Below are 14777 nucleotides of genomic sequence, written 5' to 3'. Positions count from 1 at the left end.
TCATCTGCCACCATCCAAGCGTTGTCCGCTATCTTTTGCATTGAAGGTCTTCCACAGACTATTGTTTCCGACAATGGCCCACAATTCATGTCCGCAGAATTTCAGTCATTCTGCAAGGCCAATGGTATTCAACATCTGTCGTCCGCGCCATTTTCGCCACAGTGAAACGGTGCCGCTGAACGATTGGTCCAGACTTTCAAGTCCCAGATGTTGAAGTTGAAAAAGTCGCATTCTCAGGAGGATGCGTTGTTGCTCTTTTTGTCCTCGTATCGCTCTCAGCCCCGAGATGGTCACTCTCCAGCTGAGTTGTTGCACGGTCGCCCTCATCGCACCTTGATGTCTTTGCTACATCCGCCGCATCAGGTTCCTGTTCAGTGGCAGACACCTGCTTTTGCCCCAGGCGACGTTGTATACTATCGCAACTATCGAGGTTCACGGCGTTAGCTCGCAGGGCGCATTCTTCGCTGCCTCAGCCGCACTATGTATCTGGTTTTGGGGGCCTCTGGTGAGGTGCGTCGGCATCTCAATCAGCTGCGCCTCTGTCGTCGCACGGGTTCTGCCGCTCCCCGTCTGCTTTCAGCGACGGTGCCGTCCGGTCAGCACCCTGGGGACCCATCTACTGGCTCGCCTCAGCCCCAGGTGTTACCGACAATGCCTTCCTTTTGCCCCATGGCGACGCGCCGCCACCGCCGCTGCCGCCTGTTCTCCCGCCGGCGACGCCCGCAGTGGATGCGTTGCTGCAACCGCCGGGCGCCTCCCAGGGTCACGCGCCGCCGATCGCTTCCCGTGACCAGCTGTCCTCCGACATGGAACTCTTGCCCGCTCCGTACCACATGGCGACTTCGCCCGTCGGGTGCCCCGACCCGATGGAGGTCGACCCTTCGGCCCCTCCTGTCTCTTTACGGGTGCATACACCGCATGTTGGCGTGCACCCTGGACTAGGTTTTCAGGCGTTTCCTAGCTCCCCTCGGACCGAATGGCAGGGTGCAGGTGGCACAGCCTCGCCTGTTGTTAGGCTCCCCACCTCGTCGCATACGTCAACATGGGGTCCTCCCCACGGCGGGCGGAAGCCTTATAACACAACCGTACGCCGATTTGCGGGGGAGGAATGTGGTGTCACCGCCAGACACCACACTTGCTACGTGGTAGCCTTTAAATCGGCCGCGGTCCGTTAGTATACGTCGGACCCGTGTGTCGCCACTGTCAGTGATTGCAGACCGAGTGCCGCCACACGGCAGGTCTAGAGAGACTTCCTAGCACTCGCCCCAGTTGTACAGCCGACTTTGCTAGCGATGGTTCACTGACAAAATACGCTCTCATTTGCCGAGACTATAGTTAGCATAGCTTTCAGCTATGTCATTTGCTACGACCTAGCAAGGCGCCATTATCAATTGCTATTTATCTTGTGATGCATGTACCGTCAGACCTATGTTCACCAATTATGGATTAAAGTTAAGTATTCCAGAAGCTACGTACTATTTTTGCTACTATAAAGACCTTGTCCTGTTCCAGACCTCACGACATCCTGCGTGAGCTTAAACGTGTGCCCTTCGGCCTCCCGTCCTAGTGGATTGGCTGTCTTGCCAGTCCACAAAAGTCTGTACTACGGAATGTGCCTAATTGCCTGTGGTGGAATGCATGCCAAGCTATATCTGAACCTACACTTGCTACACGAATTTTGGTTAATGTAACATACTTGTTACAGTAACACAGCTTTCTCATTGTGCACTTAAAAGGATTAATGACAAATACTGAGCAGCAGGAATGATCTTAGATCATGGTTGGGGGTTGGGTTGGGTTGTGTTGGGGTGGGGGATGGAGAGGGGCAGGAAGGATGAAGTGGGCTGGGGAGGGGGAGAGCGCCTAGTGGGACAGTGGAGAGCTGTCTGTGGGCTAGATAGGGGCGCAGATAGATGGGCTAAGTTGCAGACAGTGGCATGCGATATCATAGACTAGAGCATGAGATAACACACACAACTAGCTGATGTGGAGAGACAAATGGGACAAGGGTACTGAGGCAGGGGATGGTGTGTGTAGACACACACACACACACACACACACACACACACACACAATTGGGTGGGGGTTGGGGAGCAGTGAGTTAGCTTAAGTTTATTTCAGGACGATTACAGGAGTGAAAGGTGCAACTCAGCAAAGCTGCTGGTGGTGGGGAGGATCCACATGGCAAAGGCTGTGAAGCACCCACTGAAATCTTGCATGTTGTGTTCTGCTGCACGTTGCATCACTGGGTGGTCCATCTCGTTTTTGGCAACAGTTTGGTGGTGAGCATTCGTTCTAGTTGATGGTTGGTTGATTGTCATACCAATGTAAAACACTGTGCAGTGTTTTCAGCAGAGCTGGTGTGTAACATGTCTGCTTTCACAGGTAGCCCAGCCTCTGATGGGGTAGGGTAAGCCAGTGACAGATCTGGAGTAGGTAGTGCTGGGTGGGTGGATTTGGCAGGTCTTGCACTTGGGTCTTCCACAGGGGCATGATCCCTGTGACAGGGGATTGGGGGGGCACAGGGATGGAGGTTGGGTGTGCGGCGAAACACCGCCCTAGGCGGGACTGCAAGTATTTTGGATGCCCCTATCAACAATTCAGCACTTCTACATAAGAATTTGGCAATTCTCAACAACAACCTTCCATGTATTATTTTTGAGTTTCGAATATAAACATATGTGAAAGGCTTACACGGAGACATAAAGTGATCATGTACGCAACAACAGACAGTCTATAAATATTATGATGATTAGTAAAAAAACCAAGCTACTGAAACTCTATGGTTTGTGTATCTTAGCTTCATACATCCAGATTTGTCATCTAGACTAGCACTGTGGGACAGTACCTAAAATGTAAACGGTTTTTATTTTGCAGAAGAGAGCCATGTGTAGTGTACACCTGACCCATTTAGATGGACCCTACAGTTCTCAACCCTATGGCACAAGTCCAGGAAGTCGCAGCCTAGCTTGTCACATAACCTTCCAAGTTTCTGGTTTAGTCCTTCCACTCGACTCAGAATCAAGGGGACAATGTTGCAAATTGTGAGCTTCACTGAAACTCCGTTCACAGGCCAGTCTTCTCAACCTTCCGTCCCAGTTGCTGGAATGGCACATGTATGACCTCTGAGACCAGATGACAGGCATTGTTTGTTCCAATATGCTCCTCGGTATGCAGTTGGTTGCACCCTTTTCCCTCAATGGCTGCTGGAATAGCCTCTTCAACATGTTGAATGAGACCTCCAGGCACACACATTGAGTGCACCTGGTGTACTTTCCTGTCCCTTGCTGCCATTTCCCTAATGGGTACCACCATTCACAGTATGTTTGAACTGCCGACGATTAATAGACCCTTACCCTTTTGTATTTGCCTCCTCATGACACTGGACGAAATAGTTTCCCCAAAACAGGTGAAGTGCATCCCGCTAGCTCAGTTTAAGATTCAGTGAAAGATAGCATCTCGAAATTGTTGGTTGGACAGTGTATATGTGAAAAGGTATTTTGTTTTGCATAAGAGAACCATGAAGGATTATAGTCTTTTGCCCTTTGCTACAATTCTTCATGGCTCTCTTCTGCAAAAGAAAAACCCTTTCCATTTTTGGTATTGTCCCACAGTGCTACTCTAGATGCTAAAGGTCTGTTGTCCTTTGCTGCAATTCTGCTGCTACTTAGGTGGCTGACTGTTCATGGGGTGCACACAACGGCACAAGGGTCATTTAGATTACATAACTCTCCATCCAACCCAGGTACCAATAGTGTAGGACGCCCACGAGCATCAGTGTATGATTAAAGGAAATGCCTCCCACAGGTAAGACTATTAAAATCCTAGTGGTAAAAGGTAAGACTATTAAAATCCTAGTGGTAAACTGCCGAAGCATTTGCAACAAAGTGCCATAGTTCAGTGCTCCTGAAAAGCAATGAAGCTCACATAATATTAGGTACAGAATGTTGGTTAAAACCTGAAATTGATAGCAGTGAGATTTTTGGGCAAAATTTAAGTGTATATCAAAAACGTAGGCTAATGGGAAACAGAGGTGGTGTATTTTTCACAGTAGGCAAAAAACTCAAATACACCAAGATAGAAATTGAAGCTGCAGATCCTTCCCACCAACACCAGCTTTTCTGAAATGCGCAGGTGGGAACTTTCCCTGCAATATATACTACGTTCCCATAACCCTACTGGCCTCAATCTATGTTAGTTGCTGTCCTCACCCATCCAGCCCCTTCCCTGCTCCCATTCCACCACGACACCCAGTCGTCCACCAGACTCCTCTCCTGATGTAACTGAAAACTTTAGAGAAAATTTCAGTTCACTTGTATGTAAGTTCCCCAATCATACTGTAATCATCAGTGTAGACTTTAATCATTCAACAGTTAATTGGGAAAAATTACAGTTTTGTTAGTGGTGCATGTGATAAGACATCCTGTGAAACTTTACTTAATGCCTTCTCTGAAAAGTACCTAGAACAGATAGTTTGGAACCCCACTCACGATAGTAAAATATTAGATCTAATGGCAATAAATACGGCTGACCTCTTTGAAGACGTCCACATCAAAACTGGTATCAGTGACCATGATTCGGTTGTGACAACAATGATTACCAAAGTACAAAGGAGAACTAAAACAAGCAGAAAGACATATATATTCAGTAAACTACACAAAAAATGAGTAGTGTCATAACTCAATGAGGAACTCGAAACTTCCAGCACTGGGTAGAGGCATGAGGAGGAACTCTGACTCAGCTTTTAAAGAATAGTTGACCATGCATTGGATAGCTATGTACCCTGTAGAACAGTTCATAATGGGAGGGAGCCTCCGTGGTAGACAGTCACTGTAAAGAAACTTCTAAAGAAACAGAGACTACTGCATAACAGGTGTTAAACAAAGCATAAGACTGTATATAGAAAGATGCTGAATGAAACATGTCTTGTTAAGAGAGCAAAGCATGAAGCCTCCAATGACTACTGTAGCAGAATACTGCCACATGATCTTTCACAAAACACAAAGAAATTCTGGTCATTTGTACAGGCTGTTTGTAGCCCCAAAGTTAGTGACCAGTACCTAACGAAGGAGACAGGAGCTGAAACTATGGGTAGCAAAGCAAAATCCGAAAAACTTATATCAATTTTCAAATGTTCCTTTACAAGGGAAAACCCATGAGAATTGTCCCAATTTAATCCTTGTACCACTGAAAAGACGAATGAAATCAGTATTAGTGTCAGTACCTATATCAAATCCCTAATACGCCTGGGCAGGGGCAGATACCCAGTTATTGGGGAGGGGTGGTGTGAGGGGGGGGGGGGGGGGGAGTAGCGAGAAAAGAAGAAGAAGGAGAAGGAGAAGGAGAAGAAGACTGGGTGTCGTGGTGGAATGGGAGCAGGGAAGGGGCTGGATGGGTGAGGACAGCAACTAACAAAGATTGAGGCCAGTAGGGTTATGGGAACGTAGTATATATTGAAGGGAAAGTTCCCACCTGCGCATTTCAGAAAAGCTGGTGTTGGTGGGAAGGATCCATATGGCACAGGCTGTGAAGCAGTCGTTGAAATGAAGGATATCATGTTTGGCAGCGTGTTCAGCATACCAAACCTACTAACCACCGGCAATACATCCATTTCAACAGCTGCCACCCATTCCATACCCAGAAGTCCCTTCCATACAGCCTAGCCACCCGTGGCCGTCACATCTGCAGTGACGAGCAGTCCCTCTTGAAATATACACTGTAGCCTTTACTGACTGTAATCATCCTCCCAACCTCGTATAAAATCAAATAGCCCATGCCTTATCTTTCCAGTCTCCCATCACCTCCCAAGGTCCCACCATCTGGCCACAGAGGAGCATTCCCATTGTAACTCATTACCACCCAGGACTGGAGCAACTGAATTACATTCTCCACCAGGGTTTCGATTACCTCTTGTCTTTCCCTGAAATGAGAAATGTTCTGCCCACCATCCTTCCCACCCCTCCCACAGTGGTATTCCGCCATCCACCGAACCTACACAATATACTCGTCCATCCTTACACAACCTCTGCTCCCAATCCCTTACCTCATGGCTCATACTCCTGTAATAGACCTAGATGCAAGACCTGTCCCATACATCCTCCCACCACCACCACCACCAACTACTACTACTACTACTCCAATCCGGTCAGCAACATCACCTATTCCACCAAAGGCAGGGCTACCTATGAAACCAGTCATGTGGTCTACAAGCTAAGCTGCAACCACTGTGCTGTATTCCATGTAGGCATGACAGCCAACAAGCCTCTGTCTGCATGTATGGCCAGCAACAAACTGTGGCCAAGAAACAAGTGGACCACCTTGTTGCTGAACAACCTGCCAAATGTGATATCCTTCATTTAAATGACTGCCTCACAGTCTGTGCCATATGGAACCTTCCCACCAACACCAGCTTTTCTGAAATGTGCAGGTGGGAACCTTCTCTGCAGTACATCCTACGTTCCTGTAACCCTCCTGTCCTCGCCCATCCAGTCCCTTCCCCGTTCCCATTCCAGAACTACACAGCTAGTATCCCACCACCACACCCAGTCTTCCCCCCCCCCCCTCTCCTTTTCCACGACTTCCTCCTCCCCTCCCCAACTCTCCCCAGCCCTCTGCCTAACCTGCAACATTTCACTGTCTGCCATCCCCATCATACAACCCATTCCCCTGCCCGCCCCAGCCTCCTCCTTACCCCCACCCAGTCACCAATCCCATCATGCACTGGTGCTGCTGCTTGCAGTGTGGTTTCAGTTGCCTGAGACTGCAGTCATGTGTGTGAGTTGTGTTTGTGCGCGCGCACGTGTATATGTGTGTGTGTGTGTGTGTGTGTGTGTGTGTGTGTGTGTGTGTGTGTGTGTGTGTGTGTGTGTACATATTTTCACACTGCTAATGCATGTAAAATTACATGTCACAAACACAAACAGTTAAACAAGGGAACAATTGTGGCCTCCACAAACCTTGGCTTGGTCACGTGTTATGCCAGCTGCCTTGGCTGTCACACTGTGCATATCTGTGCCATCTTTCTTTTTCCCGGCTAATGTCATCCAGCCAAGTGGTGTTCCACCGTGTATTCGTGTCTGAGCAGCGTCTCCCAGCAGTGCGGCTATCCACAACTCCTGAGAATCCACATCTGCACCAACGATGCAGTAGCCTGGCGGAGCTCGCACCATTGCTCTCAGTTCTGATCCCACACGATCACTCCTTGCATTTGATGCAGTCATCCATGTTGGCTCCACTGCACGCCGAGTCAGTGTTCCACATACTATCACCTGAACAGTGTAAGGAGTGTTCTTAAACCAATGTACATGACATCTGTCCTTCAACCATCAAATCATCAGTGTACAATCTTATTTATCATGGCAAAGAATTTAGGATAAGGTAATACAGCTCATTTGACTTGGAATTTTAGGCGTCTCCAAATAGATATCACTATGTACCATTTATTTAGGACATAACTAGTTTCAAGAGTTCACCTCTCATTCGCAATTGCAACAAAGATCACCTGTTGTGAGGTCACTAAGAAGAAATGTTACATGCCACTGTCATACATAACCATCTCAGAGCATGTAGACTATCCACATGGTGACACACATAAACATCCAAGTGTCATTTCATAAGCAGTCTGTTTTTTGATTGCTTGGCTAGTGGGCAGTTCGAGTACCCCTGCTCATCAGTTGGCACTCTGATGTATACATGCACCACCACACTCTTATGTATACATGCACCATCATATGTAGCAATATTATGAAAAGGAAAATTGCCACTCACCATATAGTGGAGGTGTTGCGTCACAGATAGGCACTATCACATACGGATAATTCATATGCTCTTATATGTTTTTATGCAGCAACAATGTTTGAGGTTCACAACAAGTGACTTTCGTTATTTTTGATAATGAGAGGTGAAATCCTGAAACTAGTTCTATATTAAATAAATGGTATAATGGTAGTCATTCGGAAATTTTGTTTTATGAAATTTCCATGTCAGGTCAATGTGCAACTTTTACACCTTGCAAAATCTAAACATACTACCCATATTTTCCACATTTATTACAGTAACATCATTACTCATACAAAAATAAAACAGAAAAACAAATACAAATTATGGCACTAAAATCAAAAAATGTGGGAAACAACTCTGTCTGTTAAAAATATTGATTCATCACGAGCAAAAATGATTTAAATCACTTTCAAATAATTTGTTAATACCACAGAGGATTTCTTATTATTTGGAAGCGAGTTAAGATTTTGGTGTTTGTGCATTTTACACCTTTTTGTATTAGAGACGAATTCTTTAGGTTACAGTGTAGGTCACATTTACTTCTTGTATTATTATGTTAGTATGTTTCATTTGTTTCATCATAAGAAGGGTTGTCAGGTATGAAAGTCATAATAGAAAAGATACAGTGTGAGGTAGTGGTTGGTATCCTTACTTGCTTAAAATGACTATGGCAAAACATTTTTTGAAACATTCCACACACAACTCTAGTAAGTGTCAAACTTTTTTATGGCAATGAATTGCTCCAGAAGATGATTCCATAACTAATAAGTAAATGGAAAAACTGGTACACTTTTAAACACTGATACCTTCAATATTGGAAGTGATCTTTCCTGCCCTTCCCAATTATTATTTTTGTTTCACAAGTTTAGGTTAAAGTTTAGAATTCCATCAAAACTGAAGTAACTGGGCATAGAATACTAACTCCTAGATGGCAAGGTCTACAGAGAGAAAACCATTCCAGTATTCATCTAAAATAATTTATAAAATAACAACAAATGCAAAACAAGATTGCTGGAAAGTGACATGAACTTAACTCTTCCAAAACAATAAACCAGAATCTTAAGTGCTGTATTACTTCATTTAAGCACTTGGATATATTAATTTGATGTTAACATCTTATTTATCAGTGTAGCACTTATAAATTTCTTAGCATAAATGGCACTAGTTGGAGAAATACCTAACTTCATTACTGAGGTATGAGTTTTTCAGAATGAATATTTGGAAGAGTTGCAAAGTGGCAAGGGGAAGCCTCTTTTTTTTTTTTTTTTTTTACCCTCGGTGGCAAACCTTTACACAGAGGACCGACAGAAGCCACCACTAGCTGCTGTTTTGAGATTGTGGTTTTAGTAATTACCTGATGACATCTTCACATTGAGGCTACATGGTGAGGAACAATTACTGAAAGTTTTTTAACATCATGAGGAAACTCACAGTGCAGAGCAAACTACTGTCCATCACAAAGTGGTCTCCTGATGGTGGCTGGGTTGTGTCCAGATCTGGCACTGTTTCTCAGGCAAGGCTGTCTGTGGCTGTTGGCCAAAGGGCTACTGCAATACTTCTAACAAACAAATTTGAGGCACTGACTTCCACTGATATTGAGAAAGAGCCCGTGGGATCCCACCTCCCCTCTGTTAAGGTCAGGCACCTATTGAAGCAAAAGAAGGGTCTGTTTGTTGTAGGCAGTTCAAATTTTAGGTGTGGATGGGGGTCCGTCTTAGAGAAATGTTGTCATGGAAGAGGACCATCTCAGCAAGCAGTCACTTTGTACATCAAGAGATATCATCTTCCATCTGAAAGTGACTGTTCCAGAAACTATTGAGAGCACAAGTTGCAGTCAGCTATAGATCATCACTGATTGTGGCACCAATAATATCTGTTGTTTGGGATATGACATCATTGTTGTTTCTCTGGAGAGTGTGATGGAAATGGTGATGACAGGTAGCTTCACTCAGAATGGGGTTTTAGCAGCATCATTCTGAAGACTTACGAAGGCCCTCTTGTCAGGAATTGTGTGGAGAGTCTAAAGAGACTTCACTAGTTCTGCTATGAGCTCTGATGTTGATTTCTCAACCTACACTACACTTGAAAAGTCATCATGGATAGGTTTGGCATGCAGTATACATTGGAAATGGGCATGCATGTTGCAGTGTGTGCATGAAATGTGAATATTTTTAAGAGTTAAGAGAAACACCGAGACCTCTAGTAGAAAAACCCGCAGAAGACAAAGCAACTACTGTAACAGATCAGGATGCAGATGTGGAGAATGAGGCTCTTAAAATATTAGTTGTTAATTGCCCAGCTAGCCAAGCATATTAAGGTACCTGCTCCTGGGATACAAGGTAGCATGCTGATCGCGAATCGAATCCACCTGCCGGATTAATCACGAGGGCCAGATGTGCTGGCAAGCCTTTTAGGTGGTTTCCCACATCTGAACAGGTAAATACTGGGCTCATACCTATGTCTCACCTCAGACAGATGCTATGCAAACATTTAGAAAACATTCTCACACTTGAACATGATGTACACTAGACACAGGCAGATAGGGTACACAGATTCCATTCCGGGAGAAGTGACAGTGTCAGGAATGGCATATGGCCACCCATTACAACTAACATTATCACATCCGAAATAACATGCCAAGCTTGTGGAAGCATAGGAAAACACCAGGAAGAAGAAGAATTGTTGGAGCATTCACAACAATGTCCAAGAACCTTTTAAATATCATTTACCCCGACCCCATATTTAGAACTGAGACTTGGTTCAAATCCACTTTAGAGAGTAGAGAAATTTTTATCGACATGTGAAATGTATATAGGAAAAATAGTAACAATATTATGAACAGGATAGTTGCTACTCACCATATAGCAGAGATGCTGAGTAGCAGATAGGCACTACAAAAATAAGGCACTACAAAAATACTGTCTCACAAAAAATAAGGTTTCGGCTAACACGGTCTTTGTCAAAAACAGATGACACACACACACACACACACACACACACACACACACACACACACACACGACTGCAGTCTCAGTCTCTGGCAGCTGAAGCGGTGTGTGTGTGTGAAGTTTATTTTGTGTGATAGTCTTTTTGTAGTGCCTATCTGCTATACAGCATCCACGCTATATGGTGAATAGCAATTATCCTATTCATAATATTGTTACATTCAATCCCTGATTTTCCATTGTTTGATATAGGAAAGATAGATTAGAATGTTCAAGAACAACAGCAGTGGTTATGGTAAGAATCAGAAACATTAGGTCTAGCAAGGTCCAAAATGAGTCTGTCTGTGAGCTAATACTGCCAACAGTAAATGGAGTGGGTGGACTTGGATTAATAATCGAATGTTTCTACAGGCCACCAGATTTAGACACATCAGTCATAGAGTCTTTCAAAGACAAATGAAACTTGATAGCGTGGAAATTTCCCAAGCATATTGTAACAGTAGGTAATGACTTTAACTTGTTCTCTAACACCTGGGGAAACTACAGATACATAATCAGCAGCAAGGACAAACAGTTTTATGAAGTAATACTGAACACATTTGCAAATAACTAACTAGTCCACTGGCCTACTAGTGAAAGAAACAGACTCGATCTTTGCACAAGTGTCACCAATGAAACACAGATTAGCAATTATGGTGGTATTATGGATATGAGGCTCCCCAAAGACAATAAACTCATTAAGAAAGCTAAGAGAATGTATGTTTGGTTGAACTAACAGTCAGTTACCAACAACCCTCCATCACACACTATGATGTGGCTGGTGAACTATAGATGTAGATCAAATAAACTCAGAATATTCAGTTAAAATTTTACAAACACAGAACAATTGTGGTTAAAGCTCAAAACCATTATAAACCAAGTAAACTAACAAAAGATGGCAAAGACCCACCTTGATTTAAATGTTCCATCCAAAGCACTTCGTAAAAACACAGATTACTATATTCTCATTACATCAGAGAATGAACAGAAACTGATAGAGAAGACTAACAAGCAGAATGCACATCCGTAGGAAGGGTTATGTGCGAAGAATGTGAAAATTTCCCAAAGTCAGATCCTGGCAAAGTGTTTCTGGTCATAAGTAACCAAAGGATTCAAGCCTGTATGCAATCCCCCCTGTGCCACTCTGATAATGAAATTGAAGAGAGGAGTCAAGGAAGCTGAAATGAAATTCTAAATTCAGAAATGTGTTCTCACATAAGTATGCTACAGTACCAATGTTGACACGCACTCACTCACTCACTCACTCACTCACTCACTCTCTCTCTCTCTCTCTCTCTCTCTCTCTCTCTCTCACTCTCTCACTGTCACTCAAGAAATACTGAAAAAAGGCCACTGGTGTTAAACAACAATTATGAGTGCTCAAAATGAATAAGGCACAAGTTTCTGATGGAATTTCTATTAAATCTTACATCTTGAAATTAGCCCCTTTCCTAACTTATATTTATAAACAATCTTTTGTACAGTATGCAGTGTGTTGTGTCTTTTTGACACATTGATACAAAGAGTCCCCCCCCCTATGAAACACGGATCTTGCCGTTGTTGGGGAGGCTTGCGTGCCTCAGCAATACAGATAGCCATACCATAGGTGCAACCACAACAGAGGGGATCTGTTGAGAGGCCAGACAAACATATGGCTCCTGAAGAGGGGCAGCAGCCTTTTCAGTAGTTGCAGTGGCAACAGTCTGGATGATTGACTGATCTGGTCTTGTAACATTAACCAAAGTGGACTTGCTGTACTGGTACTGTGAATGGCTGAAAGCAAGGGGAAACTACAGCCATAATTTTTCCTGAGGGCATGCAGCTTTACTGTATGGTTAAATGATGACGGCATCCTCTTGGGTAAAATATTCTGGAGGTAAAATAGTCCCCATCAGGATCTCCAGGTGGAGACTATTCAGAAGGATGTCGCCATCAGGAGAATCGAAACTGGCATTCTACGGATCGGAGCGTGGAATGTCAGATCCCTTAATTGGACAGGCAGGCTAGAAAATTTAAAAAGGGAAATGGATAGGTTACAGCTAGATGTAGTGGGAATTAGTGAAGTTTGGTGGCAGGAGGAACAAGATGTTTAATAATGAACAAAAAAATAGGAGCAAGGATAAGCCACTATGAACAGTGTAGTGAATGCATTATTGCAGCCAAGATAGACATGAAGCCGATGCCTACCACAGTAGTACAAGTTTATATGCCAACTAACTCCACAGATGAAGAAATTGAAGAAATGTATGATGCGATAAAAGAAAATATTCAGATAGTTAAGGGAGACAAAAATGTAATAGTCACGGGGGACTGGAATTCGATAGTAGGGAAAGGAAGAGAAGTAAAAGTAGTAGGTGAATATGGACTGGGCGTAAGGAATGAAAGAGGAATCTGCCTGGTAGAATTTTGCGCAGAGCACAGCAGTCATAGCTAACACTTGGTTTAAGAATCATGAAAGAGGGCTGTATATGTGGAAGAGGCCTGAATACACTGGAAGATTTCAGGTAGATTATATAATGGTAAGACAGAAATTTAGGAACCAGGTTTTAAATTGTAAGACATTTCCAGGGGCAGATGCGGACTCTGACCACAATTTATTGGTCATGAACCGTATATTAAAACTGAAGAAACTGCAAAAAGATATGAATTTAAGGAGATAAACTGAAAGAACCACAACAGGTTGTAGAGAGTTTCAGAGAGAGCATTGGGGAACTACTGGCAAATACAGGGGAAAGAAATACAGCAGAAGAAGAACGGGTAGCTTTGAGAGATGAAATAGTGAAGGCAGCAGAGGTTCAAGTGACTAAAAAGACAAGAGCAAGTAGAAATCCTTGGGTAACAGAAGAGGTATTGAATTTAATTGATGAAAGGAGAAAATATAAAAATGCAGTAAACGAAGCAGGTGAAAAGGAATACAAACATCTCAAAAATGAGATCGACAGGAAGTGCAAAATGACTAAGCAAGGATGGCTCAAGGGCAAATATAAGAATGTAGAGGCATATATCACTTGGTGTAAGAGAGAGACTGCCTACAGGAAAATGAAAGAGACCTTTGCAGAAAGGAGAACCACTTGTATTAATATCAAGAGCTCAGATGGAAAACCAGTCCTAAGCAAAGAAGGGAAAGCAGAAAGTTGGAAGGAGTGTATAGAGTGAAAGGATAATTAAATCAAGACCCTATGCTGTCGACAGGCGTTGATATACATCAACGGGGACAGTTGAAAATGTGTGCCCCGACCAGGACTCAAACCCGGGAGCCCCTGCTTACATGGCAGACGCTCTATCCATCTGAGTCACCGAGGCACAGCAGATAGTGCAACTGCAGGGATTTATCCCTTGCATGCTCCCTATGAGACCCACATTCCCAACTTAATGTCCCCGTTGATGTATATCAATGCCTGTCGACAGCGTCGGGTCTTGATTTAATCATCATTTCATTCTAGAGTGCTGCATGGTCACCGATGGCATCTGTTCTTTCAGACATGTCCGAAAGAACAGATACCATCTTCATGTAGTTAACCGGCCATTGACCTCCCTCTTCTGTGCGGATGCACACGTATTGCCCGAACTCTTACAGGACTCAGTAAGATTGTCTACCACGAGTAATGAGTGTAATGGGCAGGAGCACTACGAATGTAGTGTGTGGAAATTAAGCTTGGAATGTGGATCTCACAGGGAGCATATGAGGGATAAATCCTTGCAGTCACACTATCCTCTGTGCCCTTGGTGGCTCAGATGGATAGAGCATCTGCCATGTAAGCAGGGGATCCCGGGTTCGAGTCCCAGTTGGGGCACACATTTTCAACTGTCTCCGTTGATGTATATCAATGCCTGTTGACAGTGTAGGGTCTTGATTTAATTATCATTTCATTCTATAGTGGTGCATGGTCACCGAAGGTATCTGTTCTTTCTGATAGGTCCGAAAGAACAGACACCATCTTCATAGAGTATATAGAGGGTCTATACAAGGGTGATGTAGTTGAGGGCAACATTATGGAAACAGAAGAGGATGTA

General features: G+C 44.0%; 1 protein-coding gene across 1 annotated transcript in view; it reads right to left on the bottom strand.

The window, feature by feature from the left end:
• Window positions 1–14777, bottom strand: part of LOC124787955 (DNA polymerase subunit gamma-1, mitochondrial) — a 169161-nt gene that overhangs the window by 45448 nt on the left and 108936 nt on the right. The window contains exon 9 of the mRNA XM_047254958.1: window positions 6957–7268. Within this exon, the coding sequence (XP_047110914.1) occupies window positions 6957–7268 (312 nt within the window). The remainder of the gene's footprint in view (window positions 1–6956; window positions 7269–14777) is intronic.

This window comes from Schistocerca piceifrons, chromosome 3 (genome assembly GCF_021461385.2).
Source record: "Schistocerca piceifrons isolate TAMUIC-IGC-003096 chromosome 3, iqSchPice1.1, whole genome shotgun sequence".
In the NCBI taxonomy this organism is placed as follows: Eukaryota; Metazoa; Arthropoda; class Insecta; order Orthoptera; family Acrididae; genus Schistocerca; species Schistocerca piceifrons.
Note: the sequence above shows the minus strand (reverse complement) of the source record. Positions and strands in the feature narration are given on the sequence as shown.